The sequence below is a fragment of the Heptranchias perlo genome, chromosome 7 (assembly GCF_035084215.1).
Source record: "Heptranchias perlo isolate sHepPer1 chromosome 7, sHepPer1.hap1, whole genome shotgun sequence".
In the NCBI taxonomy this organism is placed as follows: domain Eukaryota; kingdom Metazoa; phylum Chordata; class Chondrichthyes; order Hexanchiformes; family Hexanchidae; genus Heptranchias; species Heptranchias perlo.
The window spans coordinates 81,571,827-81,586,948 of record NC_090331.1 but is presented as its reverse complement, the minus strand read 5'-3'; the positions used below and the strand labels follow the sequence as shown (position 1 = coordinate 81,586,948).

Below are 15,122 nucleotides of genomic sequence, written 5' to 3'. Positions count from 1 at the left end.
ACTACCCAGACAGGAAGTTTCCAATTTCAGCTTTGCTGCTCAGGAGGGAATCAATTTCACAAACCACCTCCCAGCTGCCAGCCAGTCAGCCTTCATTTATAGAGTAGCTTCAGTGTCATCTATTGTGTTACTCTGGGGGTGAACAATGCAAACAAAAATTGGAAAAGGAAAGAGACTTTCCAATTACACCCAAGGGGGAAAGCAAACACGGCTCAACAAAGAAAACAAGTCATGGGGAGGAGCCCATGTAATGATACATTAATATTCAACCAGTGTTCAACACATTTTCTGACTTTGTCCGGTTTCTCCCCTCTTCTCCTGAAGTTATTGACTCGTTGGTGCACAGTTCTGCTGGAATACTGTGTTCAGTTCTGGGCACCGCGCCTCAGGAAAGATAAATTGGCCTTGGAGGGGGTGCAGTGCAGATTCACCAGAATGATACCGGGGCTAAAAGGGTTAAATTATGAGGACAGGATGCATAGACAAGGCTTGTATTCCCTTGAGAATAGAAGATTAAGGGGTGATCAAATTGAGGTGTTTAAGATGATTAAAGGATTTGATAGGGTAGAGAGAGAGAAACTATTTCCTCTGGTGCAGGAGTCCAGAACAAGGGGGCATAACCTTAAAATTGGAGCTAGGCTGTTCAGGGGTGATGTCAGGAAGCACTTCTTCACACAAAGGGCAGTGGAAATCTGGAACACTCTTCCCCCAAAACGCTGTTGAGGCTGGGGGTCAATTGAAAATTTCAAAACTGACATTGATAAATTTTTGTTAGGTAAGGGTAATAAGGGATATGGAAACAAGCCGGGTAAATGGAGTTAAGATACAGGTCAGCCATTATTTAATTGAATGGCGGAACAGGCTCGGAGGGCTGAATGGCCCACTCCTGTTCCTATGTTCTACAGGCACTGGGCACCTTCCAGTACCTCACTCAAGTGGGTATATTTTTTTATACACTGGTCTACACAGCATCATCAGGCGAATTAACTGTAGCGGCATCACAGCTAAGCTGCTGCAGTCCCAACTTGTCATCCACATGCCCTTGCTTTCCAGCAGGGATCACTGGACTGTGATCGGGAATGGGAGCTGTGGCTGATTTTGCCCATTCGTAACCCGGGATGCTGAGACTAATTGTGGTGCCCTCACACCCAGGTTGAGATTGCCAGCTTGGTACAGACTGGCAAGTGAACCCGATATCTTCTCGGTGCAATGGCACAGGTATTACAAACTTAAGCTGATACAAACTTCAAAATTGATAAAAGGACATGCCGTCCCCAGATTGAAAGAATAAAAATTAGAAAATGGTAGAAATTTACAGCCAGCCTTTGAAGGAGGGGTTAACATTTTAGTTGGGATCCTTCATCAGAACTTGAAACTTGATCCTCACCCAAGACATTAGCCTACCTTACAGACATGGACTGAGTCGTTGTACATTTGTTGTACATTTCCAACCTAGTTTCAGATTTCCAATATTTGTGTTTGTTCTCCACACCAGACTGGAGATACCCTCATCAGGAATTCCAACATATGATCCCTCAACATTACTGCACAAGCCTGATAGGAATCTATGAAGATCCAGGAAGGACAGGGGGAAGAGCAGGGTAACAGCCAAAACAGTGGTTGAAACAGTGACAAAACAGAAATAGTAGAGCCCGTTATGCTGACAAGAATAGGCTGCCCGAACTCTCAACCTGCAATGCTGCTCTTCATTTCTAATGCTGTCATTTGCTTCTCCAGCTGTACAAATTTTGAAATCTGCATTTAACATAATGGCATGACAAACTACACAGAAACAATGATCTCTTCAATACCTCTGTTGTGGGTTGACCTTGCTGGTTCAAATCGAGATCCTGCGGTCGGGCGACCTTGTCAATGTCCAAAGAATCCTGGCTTGATGTGGCAGAAGTAATACTGGATCGAGATGAGGTACTGGTTGAGCGGATGTCTGCATCGCTGACAGTTCCAGCTGATCCCGTTCTCCTATGCTGACTGGACACAGAGGGTTTAATATCGTGTGTCATGGCACCAGTCTGGCGTGCTGCTTCGTCCATACTGAGGGATGCCTGTTCCAGTTGGGCAGTGATATCGTCCAGTGAAAAGTTGGTGCGTAAAGATTTTGGGCTTCTTACTGAAGGTGAGCCCTTCAAGCTACCCTGCTTGGAGGATGTTCGAGTGGCAGATTGTTTCTGAGCAAGTTTGGTTTCTTTGCTGTGCATCTTACCAGGTACCTCCTCCTTGTGAGATTTTTTCACAACACTGTCTTGCCTGGAAGGTTCTTTACTAATGTTGCTCAGTTCCTGTTCCATAGAGCAGAGATCAGCCATGAGCGCGTCCAGGTCCACTCCATCTCCCTGGCTCAGCGCCTCTGAAACACGCAGCACATACAAAATTAAAGAAAGAGAAAGAAAAGATTAGTGCAAACACTGGAGTGTCTGTGGTGTGTCCTAACGTCCATCAGAAACCGCTCTGACCCTTGGCATCGATCAAAAGGGACAGACACATGGGGCATGATTTTAGCATGGAGGCGGGAAGGGAGCGGGGGAGTAAGATAATCGGACGCGAAACCCGGAAGTTAAGTTAGCAGGTCGCAATCTGCGATTGCAGCCTTAAATGAGGGGAATAAATTTTACTTCCAGGCTTCACGCCCGGGAGCCAGTCTGATTGACTGGCTGGCTGGTTGTCGGGCGGGTTGGCCGGGGATCGGAGGTTGGGTGAAGAGATTGGAGGTCAGTTGCAGATCAGGAGAGGAGATTGGACGTCGGGTGAAGAGTCAGAGGTTGTGGGGGGAATCCACCATCAGTGAGGGTCGGCCGATCGCAGGGGTCCAATCACACCGGGTGAGCTTGTTGGGCCTGGATGAAGCACTCCTGCTCCTCCTGGCCCACAATCAATGCAATGAAAGCTCTCACCTCATGGCTCTGGCCATTCCTGCCTGCTTTCACCTGGCGTGAATCAGAAGTGATGAGAAATCTGAACAGGTACGGTAAAATGAATTCAATATGTGAAAAATTAAATGCCTCAACTATGTGAATAAGGTACACTCCCCTTTAAGTATTGGTCCATCGGCTTGTCTGTTGCGCACGTGCATCCTAACCTGCCTGGGTCAAACCCGGAAGTGGCGCATTGGAGCCAGGCTGCCCACCTGCCCCCAACCCAACCGTTCTTGGGGGTTAAGACTACCCCCCTTGTACCTGGGTTGGATCTAAAATTTTACGTGGAGCTGGAACGGCAATGTTATACACCCAGTAAAAGACACTGCTCTTTGATCTATATTCCGCCAACACCCAGCACCTTTAAAGGGATCTGTAATGGCAATGTGTGGCATTTAACACCGGGTCACTGTGGCTGGGACCAGGCCATGTCAATGCTCCTGAATCACGTAACAGTTTCCAATCTCATGTGCAGCAAGGGAAAAAAAAACGCTACTGGGTAGGGGGTGAAAACAGAGACCCGCCAACCCCCCACTACCTTTGCAACTCGAAGTAGAATGAAAAGCGATATTGGAAGAGGTCTACCTACTCCTCCCAATAACAAATAGCCCATACCACGAGATTCGAGGATTAAAAAACTGGGTGGGGGAACTCAGCTTTGACAGCCAGGATTTGGTGGGGGTGGGGGGTGTGGTAAAGGAGTATCCAACCATCACTGTGCTGTACCTCAATTAGCAAAGAGATATTCTGAGCATCAATGGAAGATTTCTTTTCATAGAAAAAGATAGAAACATAGAAAATAGGAGCAGTAGGCCATTCGTCCCTTCGAGCCTGCTCCGCCATTCAATACGATCATGGCTGGTCCTCTATCTAAATACCATATTCCCGCTCTCTCCCCATACCCCTTGATGCCTGTTGTGTCTGGAAATCTATCCAGCTCCTTCTTAAATATATTCAGTGACTTGGCCTCCACAGCCTCCTGTGGTAAAGAATTCCACAGGTTCACCACCTCAGAAATTTCTCCTCATCTCAGTCCTAAATATCCTACCCCGTATCCTGAGACTGTGACCCCTCGTTCTGGACCCCCGAGCCAGGGGAAACATCCTCCCTGCATCCAGTCTGTCTAGCCCTGTCAGAATTTTATATGTTTCAATGAGATCCCCTCTCATTCTTCTAAACTCGAGTGAATACAAGCCTAGTCGACCCAATCTCTCCTCACACGACAGTCCTGCCATCCCAGGAATCAGTCTGGTGAACCTTCGCTGCACTCTCTCTATGGCAAGTATATCCTTTCTTAGGTAAGGAGACCAAAACTGCACACAATACTCCAGGTGTGGTCTCACCAAGGCCCTATATAACTGCAGAAAGACATCCTTGCTCCTGTATTTAAATCCTCTTGCAATGAAGGCCAACATACCATTTGCCTTCCTAACTGCTTCCCGCAACTGCATGTTTGCTTTCAGTGACTGGTGTACAAGGACACCCAGGTCCCTTTGTACATCAACATTCCCCAATCTATCACTATTTAAATAATAGTCTGCCTTTCTGTTTTTCCTTCCGAAGTGGATAACTTCACATTTATCCACGTTATACTGCATCTGCCATGTATTTGCTCACTCAACTGTCTAAATTGCCTTGAAGCCTTTTTGCATCCTCCTCACAACTCACGATTCCACCTAGTTTTGTGTCATCAGCAAACTTGGAAGTATTACATTTGGTTCCCTCATCCAAATCATCGATATATATTGTGAATAGCTGGGGCCAAAGCACTGATCCCTGTGGTACCCCACTAGTCACAGCCTGCCACCCCGATAAAGACCCATTTATTCCTACTCTCTGTTTCCTGTCTGTTAACTAATTTTCAATCTATGCCAGTATATTACCCCCAATCACATGTGCTTTAATTTTGCACACTAACCTCTTATGAGGGACTTTATCAAAGGCCTTCTGAAAATCCAAATAAACCACATCCACTAGTTCTCCCTTATCTTTTCTACCAGTTACATCCTCAAAAAACTCCAGTAGGTTTGTCAAATGTGATTTCCCTTTCATAAATCCATGTTGACTTTGTCTAATACCACTGATATTTTCTAAGTGTCCTGTTATCACATCCTTTATAATAGACTCTAGCATTTTCCCTACTACTGACGTTAGGCTAACTGGTCTGTAGTTGCCTGTTTTCTTTCTCTCTCCCTCCTTTTTTAAATAGTGGGGTTACATTTGCCACCCTCCAATCTGCAGGAACTGTTCCATAATCTATAGAATTTTGGAAGAGGACAATTAATGCATCCACTATTTCCATGGCTACCTCTCTTAGTACTCTGGGTTGTAGATTATCAGGTCCTGGGGATTTATCGGCTTTCAGTCCCATTAATTTCTCCAGCACTTTTTTTTTACTGATACTAATTTCTTTTAATTCCTCCTTCTCACTAGTCCCTTGGTTCCCTAGCATTTCTGGGAAGTTATTTGTGTCCTCTTCCGTGAAGTATTTGTTTAATTGCTCTGCCATTTCTCCTTCCTCTCGATCTTTGCTGTGGTGCAGTGCCACAGGTACCAGCAACCCTTCATGTAGTCATTCTTCTTCATTTTTAAAAAATTCGTTCATGGGATATGGGCGTCGCTGACAAGGCCAGCATTTATCTGTGAGCCCATGTATACCAACTTTCCTGGGACGGGGCTCAAAAATCCATCAAACATTCCCAGGGCAGGTACAGCACAGGTTAGATACAGAGTACAGCTCCCTCTACACCGTCCTATCAAACACTCCCAGGGCAGATAAAGCACGGTTTAGATAAAGAGTGAAGTTTCCTCTAAACTGTCCCATTAAATGCTCCAAGGGCAGGTACAGCATAGGTTAGTTACAGAGTAAAGCTCCCTTTACGCTGTCCCTTCAAGCACTCCCAGGTCAGTGACAGCACACATGAGATGCAACATACACTCCCTTCACCCCATTCTGCAATATGCCTCAGCTGAATCTTAAGTGCACCAGTGAAAGCTTTTTCCATTTCTCGCAATTCAGCGAGCTTGCAATTTAGTGGCACTGGGAACTGAATCTCAGTTCGGGAAACACTTATGGGGAAGGGAAAACAAGGGCTCCAGTCTTCCATTTGATATGCTGCGATGTGCAAAATCCTGATAATTAATATGTTTATTTGGAGTATAACATAATCTAATCAAACTTGCTTCCAGTTTCAGTAACTGACCCATTTTAATACAATCAAACATGCAGCTACTACAGCAGCTAGGATCTACATGTTGTATCTATTGTTTCCAGCCATCTCTTGCCCCCTTAATTGAAGAGCTATGGTTACCTCTTGCCATTTCTTTTTGATGCCAATATACTGTTAGTGGTACCCTTTTCCTTCCCTTGCCTCCTGAAGGTGCTGACTTTTGTTGGGGCACAGTTCCACTGGTGCTGGTCGCATTCTGGCACCTCATCCAAATGTCCATGCTTCATTTGTGACCTTAGACAGTCAGTATTGGCAAGGCATTTAAACACAAGGCGGCTTGAGAGCTGAGCCCAATATTATCCTTGCATGAAGTGTACATATAAGCACCTTCCAGCAGAGGTCACTAGGTAGCTATCAGGAGCGAGAACCCTGACCGATTTCAGCCCAAGGACATCACAGCCAATTGTAACACCCCACTGAACAAGCTGAGCACAGACCAGGAATCAGTCATGTTCTCATTATCATAACAGAACTCAGCAGATGTAGGATAGCAAGACAATATTAAACTTGCTTTAAAAATAACAAAGTTAGGCAGAAAGGCAGCCAAACTCAAAATTAAAACAAAACAGGACAGCAATCAAAGAAAATAAAAAAGAGATGGATGAATGTTGGAAGAAATATGCAACAAAGTGTTCATGGAAATACAAGGGCCCAGGAATTGGATGCTGAGCTCGAATATTTCCAGATGAATCTGTTCACGGAACAAATGACTGGCTCCTTCACTCCCAGCCTGGGGTTTAAAGAAATTTTGTTGCATTTCTGTTATAGAACTAATTCACTCTATGAATGTGCTTAAGGGGTCCTGCAGTTGTCTACAGTGCCTTTACAGTTGACAGGGGAACAGGAGAAAGTCGACCAAAGTTCTCGCTCCTGATCACTATCAAGTGGCTTTCAAGATCCCTACTGGAAAGCACACGTGCACAAACATCGATGAGGACCTACCAAACTCTGCCATCATGCCCTCCATGGTGAAATAGCCTCCCAACAATTACCGTCTAGGTTCATTACATGAAATATGGCCATGTTAGGGATGGGTTGGGCCATAGAAACATTCCCTGGCATAATCAATCCTCAGGACAAGTGGGGCAAATTAAAAGTAAAAAAAAATTAGGGTTTCAATAACAAAGGCATTCAACCATGTAAAAAAAGTGAATCTTAAAAGGGCTGCACTGTAAAGTGCAATCCCTTTCAAGCTATGAAAGCTGAGATGAGTGACTTTTTTTTGTCGACCATGTTCTATTTTTTCTCCTCCCCTCCTGAAAGTACTTGGTTCTTCTGTTCAGTTGTATGGCACTGGACACCCTGCAATACCTGACCCAAGCGGTCATTCTTCATTCAGTTCATGCGCCGAATGTCTGACTACGCAAGCATGGGAGAGCATGAAAGCCAAACCAGACCCTGTCCTCATCCAGCATCTACACGGACACTCAACAGTTGACAGTGATCAGGAGCAGGAACCTCACGCTCGTTTTCCTCTCCCTAGTCCAGAGACATGGAGGACTACGGCAGCTCTCCTATTGTTGACTGAACAGATCATCTAGATTAGCACAGAGTGGGAATAGAGTCTGTATGGTTCAGTTACATGTGACCTTTACCACCTGAGCAAGACATCAGGGGAGCTAAAGCTACAACTGTTTACTAAATTCAATATTCCCACAAATTACATACTGCTATTATCACCCCAAACTCTAAAAACCAGACCACAGTGAGATTCATGTTTCCCAGCTGTCCATTCTCAAGGAATCTGGAACCAATCAAGGAGATGTGGAGGTGGCAGTTAAATCTCACAACCATGCAAGAGTTAGGACTCAAAAAAATCAGTGAGCAAGTACCCTGGTATGCATTAGCCTGAAATGTACATTCACACAGCACACCATAACAGCCCTGTACTGTGTGAACTCCAGCAAGGAAGACCTCATCTTTTCTCAGACAGGGGAGATTTAAATGAATTCAACAAAAGTACCAAGGTTCAGAATTATCCAGTGAACCACAGGCAAACTGGGGCTTCAAAAATGCTCAATGGCTAACAAAACCAAGACAGTGACTTCATTCTCAATTGCTTCCTGCCACAATAACCACAGCCCTCACCATTCAGATTGTACATCGAGAAGCGATAGGAGAAATTTGCGAGATTGGTTTCCTGCCGAAGCGGAGACTTCTTCAGCTCTTCAGGTTTCCCAGAGTCCAGACTCTGAATGGAGAAAAAAAGGAAACGTTCTCAGTTTCATAATGCATTGTAAATAATAATTTTTAAAAAAGATTTAGCACTCAGCTGTGGAAAGTGCAACAATTACCATTCATTTCTGAAGAAAAGGGATCACAATAATTTACAAACAAAAAAAAAATCACAATATACATCGATTAACCCTCCGAGTGGCTGGAAGTTTTCATTTCAGTGGGGTCAGTGTTCTTACTCCTGGTCATTATTCAGTGACCCTAGCTGGAAATTGCACGCACAGGCACTGGGAAACGATAGTAGCAGTCTCAACTGCAACAGCGCTAATGCGTGAACAACTTGCTGGCCACTACTGGCTAGTCTCACACTTGGACGAGGTACTGAATAGTGCCCATGGAACTGCAACCCAGCGACAGTCAGTACCGCTGAGTTATATCAGTCTTGCATCTTCCCTCCAATAAAGTGTCAGGTTGACCCATGATCCTCTATGATGCAATCAGGTCAAACTATAGCAAGGCCCAAAAGGCACCTTTGAAACAAATTAACCAATAAATCAAGCAAATTTTAAGAAGTATGAGTCCCAGCTCAAATGGACAGCACAAGCAGGAAAAATAGGTTTCACTAAAGAGGTTTGAAACATTCTCAGTTAAAATGATAAAAGCCAGAATGCTGGTCATTAAAACTAAAAGACAATAGAGATCAGGAAAGGAAAAGAAAATATTTAATGGTTTTAGATTCATTTTGAATGTAGGATTTTAAAATTATTATTGTAATGTTTAAACCAAGACTCCTCCTGAAAGCCCACTGATATTCTAGCATCTCAATGTGTGAAGTGATTCTTTTAAAAATGGTTAGCCCATCAGCACTGAATTATCTGGAAACTCTGGTGCTGTCAAGGTTAAACATGGTACAATAGACTACATTAATCACACCATTCTCCAACAGAATTCAGAAGGGAACAGGTAGCAGAGAAGGTGTGTGGTTGGGGGGAGGAGATAAATAGAGAGAGCACATGAGAGTAAGAGCACGCAAGGACACAAAATAAAGAGATAGTGAGAAATTGGGTTTGATTTACTGAGATCAGGATGTTGGGCAAACAGCCTTTTCCTGCTTCTAAAAAATAAATTCTTCCATTCTTATTAGTTGCAGTTAAAACTGGAGAATCTCTGCAACACTCTAGCGCTATTTTCCCCTCCCCCATACTGTCCATTCCTATAACTTCAGCATTGTGTGCACAATCCACCCACCCCCCACAACATTGGCCGCAGAACCTTCAGCCATGTCAGATATATAGATATGTACGTACACACGCACGCGCGCACACACACACACACACACACACACACACACACACACACACACACACACGCAGCATAAATGTTTGATTATACTGTACAGCAAATACCCAACTGATTAAGGAGGAACACCCTTAATGTGTGCGTGTTTAGCTAAAATTAGAACAAATGGTCCTTTAAAGGCATTTCACCTAACTGGTATTCTTAGAGGTGGAATTGTGATTCATATAATTGATGAATAATCAGAGCGTTTAATAAACAAAACCTTGCAAGCAGACTAAGTGTTACTACCCACTAGAACCACCAGTATGGGATTTTTTTTTGGCTTACTGAATAGTGATCAGTAGCTGGTATTTCCCTCCCTAAGGCAGTGGTGTTGAAATTAACTCGGTACAGTTTAGGGATTAAAGTCGAAGACCTTTTTTTCTCTGCATTGGGCACTACCTTTTCCAATGAGTCAACAGGGGAGCCCTTGGACCACAGTTTCGAATAAAGTAAACAGAATTGGCAGATTCCCACACAACTATAACTTGACACCTATTTTCATGTTTGCATCAGCCAGTAACACAGGGAAAGTGAGCTCTTGACACAGGCAACTGGAAGAGAGTATACAACTGGTTACAAATACTTGTACCTCTGAGCAACAAAGACAGTCACCACACAACTCCGTGCATTGTTTGGAAGCCTTTTAACCTCAAGACAGGTTACTCCTCCTTACCTGAGTGAGCTTGTCGAGCTCACCGAGCCAGGCGCCAAACATCTTATCCAAGTCCTGATCCTCCTTATCACTGTCCTCCTCTGCGGCATGGTCCACATCTTCATCTGAGGTCTGATCCATCTGTAACCAAAAGAACCATCATCAAGCTTATTTAAGCCACTTCATTGAAGTGCATTGACACAACATTGCAATGTGTGACACTCTTAATACATCCCCTCAAATTCCTCTCATCACCAATGACAGACTTGTACCCCAGTGTTATACAGTGACAGACCTGTACCCACCAGTACAGCCCCCCAGTGTTATTACAGTGACAGACCTGTACAAATCATGATTATAATTAACAGGAATTAAATAGCTGTTGCTAACCTATGGCATGAAAAGGGATCATACCTTATTGTCGACATTTATAAATCACGGACATGGTGTGAGTCAGCCATCTTCGAGCAAAACACTCAAACCAACGACAGGGATTAAAGCATTAAAGAGAACAAATCTCAGGTATAAAATGCGGTTTAAAGAACATTCCTGTCTGTCAGCAAGGGGTTCATAAGGCACTAGAAGCCCAACTCATTGTATTTGCATAGACAAGTCTACACCCACAATTCCCCATGCAGTTTTCACCGTAGGGAGGGCAATCAAAAAAAAATATAAACCACAGGCACCCACTCATATGTTCCACAATAGGTGGCTGCAGAGAGCACTGTCAAGGCTGGACAACAGTTTCAAGCCTGCTGTCCTGCCTGGGGATGGTTCATGATGTGAGGACATTGTGGGAGGAACGAAATAGGGAGAGCACTTTCTCATGCTTTACAGTGCCTTCAGTACACCTCAAATTAGGCTGCCACTCCCAGATAAGTCATTACTCATCTCTAATGAAAACTGAAAAAATCAGTTTAATGACCCTACTCCCTCCTTCGAGCTTAATTTCCTCCTGTGATCTATAATAAGAAAGAAAGATATAAACAGTTCTGAAGCAATAAGGAGCCTTCAGCGGAATCATGCCAAACTCAGCTACCACAAGTCTCTGCAACCAAGACTTTAATATTGGTACAAGTGCGCAGAAGGAATAGTTCTGCTCAAAAGGAAGAGGGGATGCTTTGCAGTGTGCAGTGGAGTGACAAATCCCACATGCGAATTTAAAATTAATGGCATATATTAATCACTGAAACAGCACCCACGAGATGGTAAATATACCATCCTGTGTATTTTTAAACCATACAGATCAGGATAGTACCAGGTCTGATCCTTGGTCTGTGCAGAGCTAGCTGATCTCAGCTAGGGACACTAAAAAAATTTACAATTGGCCAAAATGTTAGAAAGGGGCGAGGGGTGGAGAAATCAATCTGCTCCTGATCATTATTCAGTGGCTCTTGCTGGCAAATGTGTATGTCCCAGGGATCAGTCCTAGGCCCGCTACTCTTCATGGTCTTTATTAACGACCTAGACAGTGGTATTGGGAGTGTGGTAAGTTTGCAGATGACACCAAAATCTGTCCAAGGGTTAAGATGGTAGATGAATGCAATCAAATCCAAAAAGTTTTAGATGTGCTAGGGGAGTGGGCCACATATTGGCAAATGGCATTTAATTGAGATAAATGTAGTGTCATGCATGTTGGTAGGGCCAACACAGAATACATGTATCATTTGCAGGGAACAATACTGAGAGGTTGAGCGACAAAAAGATCTTAGTATTATTGTGCACAGACCACGAGAGGTTCATGACCAATGTAGATAAACTGTAGCTGAAGCTAATAAGGTATTGGGTTGCATTAATGGAACCATCCACTACAAATCGAAGGACATCAGTTTGACATTATACAGGTCGCTGGTCAGACCGAATCTAGAGTACTGTGCCCAGTTTTGGCCCCCCCACATGGCGGGTGATAGAGGCCATGGAAAAGGTTCAGAGGAGAGCTGCAAGAGTGGTTCTTAGCTTAAAGAACCTCAGCTACTCGGATAGGCTCAAGAATCTTGGTCTATTTACTTTAGAGCAGCGTAGACTCAGAAGTGGCCTGATAACGGTCTATAAAATAATTGAAGGGTTGGATAGTGTCCCTATTCATAGATTATTCCAGTTTAACAGGCTGGGGAGGACCACGGGACACGAGGTTATACTATGGAAGAGTAGGAATAGATTGGATGTTGGGCGGTTCTTCTTTTCCCAGAGAATTGTGAGCCTCTGGAATACATTGCCAGCTGGTGTGATGGGTGCTGACTCTCTGCCTTCAAGAGGGAGCTGGACTGGTTCCTGACTGGGGCAGAGATCACATCATTTAGAAGGTAAGTGTCGTTATAAATGATACTCGGTCCATATGATCTCCTGGGCTGGTTTCAATCGCCTGAGGGGGTCGAAAAAAAGAGGAATTTTACAGAATATTTTTTCCCTTATTGGCCCTGGGGTTTTTCTCTTTTTTGCTTCTCCCAGGAGATTACATGGCCATTGGGAACATAGTCTAGGCTGGAGAGTGTCTTAAACTCTCAAACCTTCTGACTCAACAGTGCACGAGGGAGTTAGGCTTATACTGGGATGGACACTTTTTTTTATTCGTTCATGGGATGTGGGCGTCGCTGGCGAGGCCGGCATTTATTGCCCATCCCTAATTGTCCTCGAGAAGGTGGTGGTGAGCCGCCTTCTTGAACCGCTGCAGTACGTGTGGTGAAGGCTCTCCCACAGTGCTGTTAGGAAGGGAGTTCCAGGATTTTGACCCAGCAACGATGAAGGAACGGCGATATATTTCCAAGTCGGGATGGTGTGTGACTTGGAGGGGAACGTGCAGGTGGTGGTGTTCCCATGTGCCTGCTGCTCTTGTCCTTCTAGGTGGTAGAGGTAGCGGGTTTGGGAGGTGCTGTCGAAGAAGCCTTGGTGAGTTGCTGCAGTGCATCCACTGTGCGCCGGTGGTGAAGGGAGTGAACGTTTAGGGTGGTGGATGGGGTGCCAATCAAGCGGGCTGCTTTGTCCTGGATGGTGTCGAGCTTCTTGAATGTTGTTGGAGCTGCACTCATCCAGGTGAGTGGAGAGTGTTCCATCACACTCCTGACTTGTGCTTTGCAGATGGTGGAAAGGCTTTGGGGAGTCAGGAGGTGAGTCACTCGGCGAAAAAGACCCAGCCTCTGACCTGCTCTTGTAGCCACAGTATTTATTTGGCTGGTCAAGTTAAGTTTCTGGTCAATGCTGACCCCCAGGATGTTGATGGTGGGGGATTCGGCGATGGTAATGCCGTTGAATGTCAAGAGGTGGTGGTTAGACTCTCTCTTGTTGGAGATGGTCATTACCTGGCACGAATGTTACTTGCCACTTACGAGCCCAAGCCTGGATGTTGTCCAGGTCTTGCTGCATGTGGGCTCGGACTGCTTCATTATTTGAGGGGTTGTGAATGGAACTGAACACTGTGCAATCATCAGCGAACATCCCCATTTCTGACCTTATGATGGAGGGAAGGTCATTGATGAAGCAGCTGAAGATGGTTGGGCCGAGGACACTGCCCTGAGGAACTCCTGCAGCAATGTCCTGGAGTTGAGATGATTGGCCTCAAACAACCACAACCATCTTCCTTTGTGCTTGGTATGACTCCAGCCACTGGGGAGTTTACCTCGATTCCCATTGACTTCAATTTTACTAGGGCTCCTTGGTGTCACACTCGGTCAAATGCTGCCTTGATGTCAAGGGCAGTCACTCTTACCTCATCTCCGGAATTCAGCTCTTTTGTCCATGTTTGGACCAAGGCTGTAATGAGGTCTGGAGCAGAGTGGTCCTGACGGAACCCAAACTGAGCATTGGTGAGCAGGTTATTGGTGAGTAAGTGCCGCTTGATAGCACTGTCGACGACACCTTCCATCACTTTGCTGATGATCGAGAGTAGACTGATGGGGCAGTAATTGGCCGGATTGGATTTGTCCTGCTTTTTGTGGACAGGACATACCTGGGCAATTGTTGGGTCGATGCCAGTGTTGTAGCTGTACTGGAACAGCTTGGCTAGAGGCGCAGCTAGTTCTGGAGCACAAGTCTTCAGCACTACAGCTGGGATGTTGTCGGGGCCCATAGCCTTTGCTGTATCCAGTGCACTCAGCCGTTTCTTGATATCACATGGAGTGAATCGAATTGGCGGAAGACTGGCTTCTGTGATGGTGGGGATATCGGGAGGAAGCAGAGATGGATCATCTGCTCGGCACTTCTGGCTGAAGATGGTTGCAAACGCTTCAGCCTTATCTATTGCACTCACGTGCTGGACTCCGCCATCATTGAGAATGGGGATGTTTACAGAGCCTCCTCCTCCCATTAGTTGTTTAATTGTCCACCACCATTCACGACTGGATGTGGCAGGACTGCAGAGCTTTGATCTGATCCGTTGGTTGTGGAATCGCTTAGCTCTGTCTATAGCATGTTGCTTCCGCTGATCAGCATGCATGTAGTCCTGAGTTGTAGCTGCACCAGGTTGGCACCTCATTTCTAGGTACACCTGGTGCTGCTCCTGGCATGCTCTTCTACACTTCTCATTGAACCAGGGTTCATCCCCTGGCTTGTTGGTAATGGTAGAGTGAGGAATATGCTGGGCCATGAGGTTACAGATTGTGCTGGAATACAATTCTGCTGATGGCCCACAGTGCCTCATGGATGCCCAGTTTTGAGCTGCTCGATCCGTTCTGAATCTATCCCATTTAGCACAGTGGTAGTGTCTCACAACACGTTGGATGGTGTCCTCAGTGCGAAGACGGGACTTCGTCTCCACGAGGACTGTGTGGTGGTCACTTCTACCAATACGGTCATGGACAG

The 15,122-nt window shown here is 45.2% G+C and overlaps 1 protein-coding gene across 3 annotated transcripts in view; it reads right to left on the bottom strand.

The window, feature by feature from the left end:
• Window positions 1-15,122, bottom strand: part of raph1a (Ras association (RalGDS/AF-6) and pleckstrin homology domains 1a) — a 249,705-nt gene that overhangs the window by 121,743 nt on the left and 112,840 nt on the right. For all 3 annotated transcript variants that reach the window (XM_067987976.1, XM_067987977.1, XM_067987978.1), the window contains exons 2-4: window positions 10,350-10,469; window positions 8,249-8,351; window positions 1,812-2,365 (exon numbers count right to left, since the gene is read on the bottom strand). In XM_067987976.1, coding sequence (XP_067844077.1) covers window positions 1,812-2,365; window positions 8,249-8,351; window positions 10,350-10,469 — 777 coding nt within the window. The remainder of the gene's footprint in view (window positions 1-1,811; window positions 2,366-8,248; window positions 8,352-10,349; window positions 10,470-15,122) is intronic.